The sequence below is a fragment of the Andrographis paniculata genome, unplaced genomic scaffold (assembly GCF_009805555.1).
Source record: "Andrographis paniculata isolate CXL003 unplaced genomic scaffold, ASM980555v1 Contig69END, whole genome shotgun sequence".
NCBI lineage: Eukaryota > Viridiplantae > Streptophyta > Magnoliopsida > Lamiales > Acanthaceae > Andrographis > Andrographis paniculata.
The window spans coordinates 6,923,344-6,933,907 of NW_026137605.1; the positions used below are offsets into that span (position 1 = coordinate 6,923,344).

At 26.0% G+C, this 10,564-nt stretch overlaps 1 protein-coding gene across 1 annotated transcript; it reads right to left on the reverse strand.

Moving 5' to 3' along the window:
- On the reverse strand, positions 1 to 2,569 carry LOC127263913 (vignain-like). Its single transcript, XM_051293204.1, has 4 exons — positions 2,091 to 2,569; positions 1,208 to 1,440; positions 490 to 633; positions 1 to 406 (listed from the first exon to the last, which is right to left on the reverse strand). The coding sequence occupies exons 1-4, from the start codon at positions 2,521 to 2,523 to the stop codon at positions 167 to 169; spliced, it is 1,050 nt and encodes a 349-aa protein (XP_051149161.1). The 5' UTR covers positions 2,524 to 2,569; the 3' UTR covers positions 1 to 166.
- Between the last annotated feature and the right edge of the window lie 7,995 nt (positions 2,570 to 10,564).

Consider the following 10,564-nt stretch of genomic DNA (forward strand, 5'->3'; position numbering starts at 1 on the left):
TCCTTGCAACACCAACCTTTATTCTAATTTTGTGAATCAGCCACCCACAACACTACCACATGTATATATATATATATATATATATATCTAGAGAGAGAGAGAGAGAGAGAGAGAGTCCCTTATATCTTAGTAATTAATTAAATAGGGAGTATTAAATTAAAATTAATCAGAGCTCGTCTTTGTGGGGCGACAACTTGACAGGGTAGGAAGGCTCCATGGCTATGCCGCACTGCCCCTCCGGAGCAGAAACACCGCGCTGCATCCGAATATAGCCCTCTTCTCCCCATTCAGGCCCCCATGAGTTTCTTACAATCCAATATTTTGTCCCCTCGACTGTTGTCCCGTATCCCACCACTCCCACGCCATGGTCCAGCTCTGTCCCGCACTCTCCTCCCGTGTACACTCCCTGCACCCAAATTTATTCTTTCATTCATTCATTTCCACGTCATCCAAAAATTAATACGATACGATACGATTTGATCTGATCACCTCCGAGTAGAATTGCATATCGCTACCGCTAGCATCAATTGCTACGGACACAGGCTGGTTTGCTACGGCTTTCGTCAGCGCCTCCTCGTTGTTTTTAGGCACATTTTCGTATCCGTCTATCTTCACTGCCGGCATGTTTTTTACCTTTCAATATATATATATATATATATATATAATTATACGTATCCTTGGTCATGTTAACCTTAGTTAACCCATGTTTGGAAATGCTTAGGGATAGAAATAGGCTAGTTAAAGGCCTACGGCCTGGCCTAGACAAGGCTTAACTTAATCTGATCTATTTACTAAAAAGGTCGAGATCAAAAATTTTTTTAAAGTATTTTTACTTAAATAGAACAAACTTAGGCTTTAAAAAAAATTTTTTTTAATTAACAGGTCGGTCTATTTATTATTAGTTTTTTTATAAAAATATTTCTTTATTATTATATATTAAAAATAACTTTCTATCTAATAATAATATTTATTAAATAGTTATAATTATAAATTTATTATAAAAAATAGAATTTTTTAACTTTTATATATATTAAATAATTGTATGTACATTAATTTTTTTTTCTAATACTAAATTTGTAAATAAATAAATAAACTAACAGATAAAAATATTATGTTGTCTTTTGTAGGTCAGATTTTTAAAAAGGTCAGACTTATTTAACCAAAATCTGGCCTAATCTGGCCTATTTTTACCCCTAAAAGTTGTTACCTTTGATGAATCGCAGAACTCGTCTTGGGCTTTGTATGGGTACCCGGCTTCCGTAGTAATTCCCCCTTGTTTCTTGATGAACCTGTATGCATTCTCCATTAGTCCCCCGTGGCAGCCGTGATTATCGTTGTCGCAATCAACCAATTCTTGCTCCGACAAGGATATAAGATGCCCCGTTTTGATTTTGTTGATCCCCTCGACTCCGACGATAGTCGAGAAAGCCCAACAGCTACCTATAATAAATCGGCATAGAGATAATCACAAATAGTGTATCGATGGATCCTCTCAAAAAACTATCACTATTCATTATTATTTCTTTAAAAAATTATAGAATCAAATATCGATTTTTCCAAATATTATACTAAAATTTTAATTTTCATTCTATGAACTTAGGTAACATATCAAATATTTATTTCTTCTTCTTCTTTTAATAAATTTGACATATATCAAACAAAGATATATTATTAAAATATATATATATATATATATATTGCATAAACAGCAACATTTAGAATTATTTGACTTTTTTTTTATTGTATTAAAATTACTACCAAACTATTTGACTATTTGACAATTAATTATTAGTTGTTAATTAGCTGATTTAACAGGTAACTTGAGTTTACATGCCAACAAGATCTTGTAAGTGACTATTCAAATTAAACATCAATTTTTCTCAAATTATTACTTCATCTGTCATCCAATTGTATGCTTATTTGATCGAGTACAGGATATAAGAGAAATAAGTAAAAATAGAAACTTTTACTTTTTAGGGTATAGAAAAAGTAATTTTTTTTACTAAAAAAAAACGAAAATAAATTTAGATAACAACAAAAGAAAAAGAAAAATCCGAATAAACTTTCAGAAAATCTATAAACTTACGTACCACAATTGCCCTGATTTTTTACAGCAGTGACAGCGCCGAGCTTCCTCCAATCAATAGACGGAGGCACGTGCGAATTTTCATACATAAATCCGGTTTCGGCTCTACTTCCATGGAACATGCGGTGGTGGCGCACGTTCGAGCTATAGAATTTGCGGAATTCGTAATTGGTCATGTCGGCAAACTTGTTGAGCTTGAGCTTGTAAGGCTTGTCCATGCCGTTCACTTGGTGAATGTGCATCGCATTAGCCTTGAAGACGTTGAAACGTTTATGTTTTTCAGTGATATCCCTCGACACCGTGTGTTGGCTTCTCCATCTCTCGTACAAACCCCACAGGGCTTCATCCGAAACGAGGTCCTTTTCAGTCACTTCGAGGCTCGCTGCGACGCACAAAATGGTCGCCAAGAGAATCGACGCGATAAGAAATCTTGCCATTGTAATAGACGATGAAAAAGATCACAAATGAATGTGACATTGGGAGCTATATGTAAACTTATTTATAGGGAGAGGTGTAAGAGGAAGCTTTAGGGGCATGTTTGTAAGGGGAAGTTTAGAAATTTTTTACTATTCAATTAGTTTTTTTTTTTGCTTTCTAAAAATATAAATTAAATGTTTGATTTTTGTTATACTAAAAATTAATTTATATTTCAGGAAAAAAAAAATGATAATGAATAGTAGATTTGGAAGCCAAAATTATAAGTTTGTTTTATTTTAATTTGAAATTGAGGTTATGGTTCAAGTTTTTTGTCTAAATAATATTTTTATTTAATAATTTGTAAAAAAATATAATATATTTTTATTGAGAACTGTCCTATATCAATAATAGAAATTTTGGTTTGATATACAAAGCAAACAAACTTAGGATTTGTTTGGTTTGGTTTGAGATTGAAGTTGTGATTTAATAGTATTTTGATTTAGTATTTTATATAAAAACAAAATACTCTTTCCGTTAGGCTAGTCTCATTTACCTTCTGCGTAACTGTATTTAATATTAAAAATAGATTTATATTTATATTATAAGACAATAATATAAGTATTTTTGTCTTTTTCGATTAATTTGTATTACATTTTCATATAATAATTAATATTTAATGATCAACATGCAAAAAGTAAATAGGACCTTAGAACCGTATATTTTTATTATGAACTATATTAATAGAATAGTAGTCATTTTAATTTTAGTATGTTTGTTTTTGTAAATGGTTTGAATAGATTCATTGTGATATTAATTAGTAATTGGTACGATTCATTGTGTATTATTATATTCGCATTTATCAGTAATATCAGTGATCTTGTTTTCAAAAAAAAAAAAAAATTGGTTTGAATAGATTTATTGATATTTAGGGAATTGTACAGATAAAATAAAAATAATAAATGTATATGATATATTATTTTTTTTTGGAAAAATATGTTTTTTCTTTTTTTTTTTTTTCACAAATATATCCTTAGAAGTTATTAATTTGTTTTGCATCTCAAATCATTTTACGTTATATGGGCACTATGGTCTCACATATTTTTTAAAGAGATATATATATATATATATATACTACAATAGTCTATTTCGATCTGTTAAATTTATTTAGTTTTATTTAATATATTCGTTAAATTTAATTAATTCCTAATTTTGGTATAGTCAAAATTTCAATATTTGATTAATACTTTAAGTTATATATATATATTTACAATAATAACTACTATTTTTATTATATTTTTTCTGCATGATTATTAATTACTAACTGAATTTACAAAAATATTTTAAATTATTTTTTTTACTTTGTTACTTTTCTCAATTTTTTTTTTTAAATTTCATGTCGAACCGTAATACCAAATGGGGAGTAATATATATACATTCAAATATTTTTTTTCCTTTCTTTTTGTTTTTGAAATTTTTAAAATTGGTATATATATCATATCGAGATATATTATAGAAGAATTTTTTTTTGTAAAAATAACATTCATATTTAGTACTCTATTTTACTAAGGTATAATTATCAAAATTTAATACACATTAATATTATAAATTTATTTTGTTTTTAATACTCAATACCATGTGTCAAAATCCATTCAAACACCATCACATTCACCTCATTTCAACAAATCTCATAACAAAAATCCATAACAATCCCAATAAAAAAAATAATAAAAAAATAAAAAAAAATCCTAAACCCATCCAATTACACTAGTGTGCACACCCTTGGAACCCTTTTTGCAGGAATTAAGGGGAAAGGCTAAGGATAGTTCTATATATAGAGAAAGAGGCATTGGGAAATTTTGGACATATTCTAAGCGGGCACGCGAAACACGCTGTGTTCGTTTTTTATTGTTTCGGCCGCAAACCTTTTATGTTGTGCTATACTGTCTGAGGTTCTCAACACCACTTTTGCAACCCTAAATAATGATTGAATTGGGTCTAGTTCTTGCAACTTAATTATTCCTAGATAGATACGACAATATTTTTCAGTTACGTTCATTTGTCGCACCCGATCTTTTGCCTATTTGGTAATTGAATGACTCGCCATCGTTTTAAAAATTGTTTATAATTTTCCTGTATTTTTAATGTTTAGCGTAAATTTTTTTTATATTTAAAAATAATTGCATGACATCATTTTATAATTTAAAAAACATTACATAAAATCTTACCACCATAAAAACTCATTTGTATGATGAGAAGATGATTTTCCTATTTGTATGTTTTGCATAATATGGTGTTTCATAAAATATTTTTTAAAGTATAAGAAAGGCGCCATGCAATTTTTCAAAATAAAGTGGGGATTTAAACTGAGTTTTAAAATCACACGGGTTTCCTGCGACATTTTTTAAATATAAGGTGACGCCATGCAATTTTTAAAGTAAAGGGGGATTTACGCTCAGTTTCGAAACCACAAAAGAGTTATAGACAATTTTGCCTTAAATTTAAATTAAATTCTTAGGAGATTATATATATATATATATATATGGCGGAGGCTACAAAATTCAGCACTGTACTGACAACACATCGCAGCACACGGTGTTACTACTAGTAACACACCATCTGCATTAATATAATACAAATACAACACATGAAATAATAACACATGCTATGGTCTTATACAACACAATCAATACTTGATTCCAGCGCACTACATACTGTTATACAACACACTTGTAATTATGAATCAACAACACCAAATACAACACATGAACTAAACAACACATGAACTAAACAACACATGCTATAGTCTTATACAACGCAAATACTATTTGATTTCAGCACACCACGTACTGTTATACAGCACGCTATAATTATGAAGCAACATCACATGTCATTATTATGCACAACATATATTGTACAATAAAGTTGTCTATAATAAAATTGTATACTATTTTTATATTTTTCACCCTAACCGTTACCTATATTAATCGTATAGTCCAGCTCACTATGATATACAGCAAATATAGCAGTATTCAATAAACACGATTGATTAATAAAACAACGAAAGAGGACCCATAAATGAATGAATAATGTATTATAATTACTATTATTATTGTCATTAATCAAGGAAAGACTTGAAACGTGTGAATCTGGTTGCGTGGATATGCAATCCCACGCGCACAGATATCACAAGCTTTCCTGCTCTACTTAAGGTGTTTTTGTTCAGCGATTGGATTTTAAATTTAGATTTTCAAAGATTTTGAAATATGGATTTTTAAGTTGGGTTTGTTTGGAGTTTGAATTTTGTAATAATTATATTGAAAAAAATTACTCCCTCCGTCTCACGTATTATGTCCACGTTGTCGTTTCTGTCTGTCCCATGTATCACGTCATTTTCCTTTTTTGGAAAATGATTACACATTTTAATCTCATTTTAAACTTTCTAATTTTTTTTAAAGAAATTTTAATTAAAGTAATTAGTTATCTTAATCTTAATTTATAATTATTTATATTATAGAATAATTATTTTCACTAATACATTTTTAATTATCTACCAATTACATCCCTCCTAAATTAAAATACCGTGTCTACAATGTAGTAGACACGGTATGTGAGACGGAGGTAGTATTTTTTTATTGAAAAATAATAAATTGATGTGATAGTTAAAAATGAATAATATTTAATATTGTTAAAGAAATTATAAATAATAATGAAAAGTGATGTTTGATTTGATATTTATTAATTAAATTTAAATTTAATTTCTAGAAAAAAAATTTGTTTCTTTTTTTTTTTTTTTTTGGATGATGTGAGTTCTCGCAAATTTGTATTATTTATTCAATTTTTTTTCAAAATTATCAAATTAAATATATTTTTTTTCTATATTACGCTACAAATTAATTTTACATTCAAAACATCGTATCAACTTTGATTTATATCGCATTATAATACTTCCTCCATCCCAATACAATAGTCTTGTTTACCATATTTGTCCGTTCTAAAACAATAGTCTCATTTCTATAAATAAACATATCACCATAAAACTATCTTACTTTTTCATTATTATTACACAATTGTCACTACTTTTTACCCTAATATACTCTCAAGGGCAAAAAAGTTATTCATCTTTATTTTTTACCAACTACATGTCCAACACAACAAAACTATACTTTTGGGATGAAAGAAGTACTATTTTTCAGTTATTATTATTATTATTATTTAATATTTCAACTCCAAACAAAAATTCCAACCCCAAACACACACAACACTATTTTTTAATTCTGCAATGGAATGCATTGACAATTTCCGAAAAGGCATACTGCTGTAAAAGGGAAGTGGACTGCAGAAAAAAAGTAGACTCTAGGGTAGGGATTATCAGGATTTCGAGGAAAATTGAACGTACAATATGTATACAGTAAAATTAGACCAAAATCGTCTAAACGAACACAACCTAATGAATTAAACGAAATTCAAGATCAACTTTTTTTTTTGTTTGGATAAGATTTTTTTTAAAAAAATAAAAATTAAATTAAATCTAAAAATAATAAAAAAATACTCCCTTCGTTCCATATACCGTGTCTGCTACACTGTATATACGGTATTTTAGGAGGGGTGTAATTAATAGATAATTAAGAATGTATTAGTGAAAATAATTATCCTATAATATAAATAATTATAAATTAAGATTAAATAGCTAATTAGTTTAATTAAAATATCTTAAAAAAATAAATTAAAAAATTTAAAATGAGATTAAAATGTGTAATCATTTTTCAAAAAAAAAGTGACATGAAATATAGGACGGACAAAAACGGCAACGTGGACATAGTACGTGGAACGGAGGGAGTATTTAATTTAACATTTTATGAAATAAATATATTAAATGTTATATTTTATAGAACTATTATAATTATTAAATAATACTCTATGCGTCCCATAATTAAGTATTCATTTGTTTTTTGTACGTAGTTTTAGAAATATTAATATTATATTGAGATGTAAGTAGAAATAAAATAGAAATTACTGAAATACTCTTATTAGTATGGTGTGATATAAAGGTAATGACATTTGTGTAATATATTGTAAGTTGTAAGGGTATTTGTAATGTTAGATAGACAGTACAATTACTAAAAAAACAAAATGAATATTTTATTATGAAACGGTCTAAAAAAAAAAAAGTTTCTTATGGGACGGAGAATATCAAATTTTAAAAATATTTATATAGACAAACAACATCAATATTTTAAAACAACTTCAAGTTGTTTGAGGGTTTGGATATTGAGTTGAGATTTGAATAGTAAAAAATTTGAATTTAAATAGTTGTATGATGTGATATAAATAGGTGTTGATGTGATATTTTGAATGTAAAATTGATTTTTAGTATAATATAAAAAATAAAAAATAGGTATTTGATTTGATATTTTTTTGAAAAAAAATGGGATGAATAGTGGATTGGAAATCCAATCCCCCAAACAAACACACCCATAATGTCAAACTCAATTCTAACATTGTAAATCAGGCTGTATTATGTTTACGAAAGCATTAAAATTCTATTGGTCTATTGTGATTTATCTAATTTGTAAGTTATTATATTCGACCGAAATTTTTTTTATCAAAAACCCACTTAAAAAGTAGCTTAAAAAGACTCAGTCTCAAAGACTGACATAGTTATATATATACGTATGTATATATTCAATATGTAAATAATTTTTCTACTTTACTAAAAAATTGTTTATACTCCCTCCGTCGTTCAAATTTATTCTCACTTTTTTTTTTGGTTGTTATCCAAATTTATTATCGTTTTCTTTTTTAATAAAAAAATATTATTTTTCTTTACCAAAAAAAGTAAAAATTTCTATTCTTACATATTTTTTTTAAAACTCGTGTCCGGTTAAATGAGCACACAATTGAATGACGGAGGAGTATTATTTAAGGAGATGGCTTTTTAAATTATTACAATTGATAATTTTTTTAAAAATATAAATGAATTTTAATTGGAAAACTATAAATTATATTATACTTCCTCCGTCATACAAATCTGTGCTCATTTGACCGGGCACAAGAATTAATAAAAATGAGTAATAATTGTTAATTTTTCCTTTTATAGTAGAAAAAATATAAAAATATAATAATTTTTTACTTAAAAGGAAAACGAGAATAGTTTTCGGTGACAACCCAAAAAGAAAAGTGAGTATAAATTTGAATGACGGGGGGAGTATGTGTTTTATCTATATATATATATATATAAAGGCGTTAGTAAGTTCTTCGATTCCAAAATGTTTCTTTTATTATTTTTGTATATTTTAATAATTTAAAAATTAATTTAATATTTTTAAATATGTAATTCATGGTGATCATGGTATTAATTAATGAAATTAAAATAAGTTTTTATATTTTCTAATTTTTAAATTTTTTTAATAATTTAATAATTAATGTAATTTTAAAAATTTTATTTAAATTTGTAATTAATGGTAATTATATTTGTAAGTAATGAAATTAAGAATATATAATTAAATTTTTAAATTTATTTGAATTTTTAATAACTTTAAATAAAATATTAGAAATAGTTTTAATTATAAATTTCATAATAATATTTATATATTAAATAAAAAGCTAAACAAATTTTAGTTTTAAAGAATCTATAGTAATATTAAAATAAATATAACTACTATAATAATTATTATACTTAACATAATAAGGAATAAAAAATAAGAAGTAAACTTTTTAAAAATAAATAAATCAAATAAAATTATTCATATTTATAACAATTTAAATATCTAACTATAAATATAAATAAAAACTATTTAATTTTTTATTTAAAATAAAAATAATAAAAATAAAGTAAGTCTTAAACATTTTTAGTTAGAAAATTAATTTTTTAAAAAATAAATTATTCATTGTATTTATATTCGAATCTAATTTTTCTTTTTATTTTTTCCAATCGTTTTATTTCTATTTCAATTATTAAAAAATTAATATCAGTAATTATAAAATCATATTAAAATAAAAAATCAATATAAGATCTTATAACATAATATTGATAGAACAAATAAATATACTAATTTTTTTTTAAAAAAAAAATATTTACTTTTCTTAAAATTTACTGTAATTTTTTATTTGAATTTTTTGAAATATTCCATAATATAGAAAGAATTTGTGAAGTTGAAAATCATAATATGAAAATGATTTTAATAGAACATACTTATATATTTATGTTACCAACTTTATCTTCACGAGTAGTACAAAAAAATCGTAATAAAGTAATTTTTTATAAATTATGTCACATACTCTCTCCGTCCAGCTAGAAAGTATACATATTTCTATTTTGGGATGTTCAATTACAAAGTAAACATTTCATTAAATACCTTATTTTTTTTCCACAAATACCCCTACTTTACATCACATCATTACTTTTACACCAAAAAATAAGGGCAAAAATGTCATTACACTACTTTTAACTACCCACTATAATTAAAATACTATTATTTTTTAAACACCGCGTCAAAAGTAATTGTATATATTTTCTTTTTTTTTTTTTTTGTGAACGGAGGGAGTATTAAACATTGTTATTTTATTATACATTGATTAATAGTTTGTAAGTATATTCATATTTTCAAAAAACGAGCTTATATATTTATACTATTGGTCCTCCGTCATGCAACGATAAAAAAATTATCATTTGTTAATTTTGTATTAATAATTGGTTGATTTGTGACCTGTCGTGCAGTCAATCAAATATTTCACCTAATCCGTGATCACAATTTAATGTAATACAGGGGAAGGGGAAGGGATCGTCTCCACATGGATGGTGTGATTCACTCTTTCGTATTCTAATGCAGTAAATAAAGGGGGATTTTTATTTTATTATCTAATTAAAACAAAATAAAAAAGTAATTAAATTAAAAGGCAACTGACTATAAGGGGATGTCTGGCTCAAGGGATGATGCAATTATGACACTTGTGTTTTATTATTAATTCAATAAAATTAATTCTTATTAAAGTATCAATAAATTGGTTATAGTTATCAACAATCTCTGACAACCAATTTTTCCTTACAGTGTAGGTAATTAA

What these genes read in the sequence shown, in the direction of transcription:
- LOC127263913 (XM_051293204.1), bottom strand. Translation starts at nt 2,523, where the DNA reads ATGGCAAGATTTCTTATCGCGTCGATTCTCTTGGCGACCATTTTGTGC. An exon ending in AAAAAATCAGGGCAATTGTG is followed by an intron (nt 1,441 to 2,090) that starts GTACGTAAGTTT and finishes GATTTATTATAG; the next exon opens with GTAGCTGTTGGGCTTTCTCG. An exon ending in AGTTCTGCGATTCATCAAAG is followed by an intron (nt 634 to 1,207) that starts GTAACAACTTTT and finishes ATATATTGAAAG; the next exon opens with GTAAAAAACATGCCGGCAGT.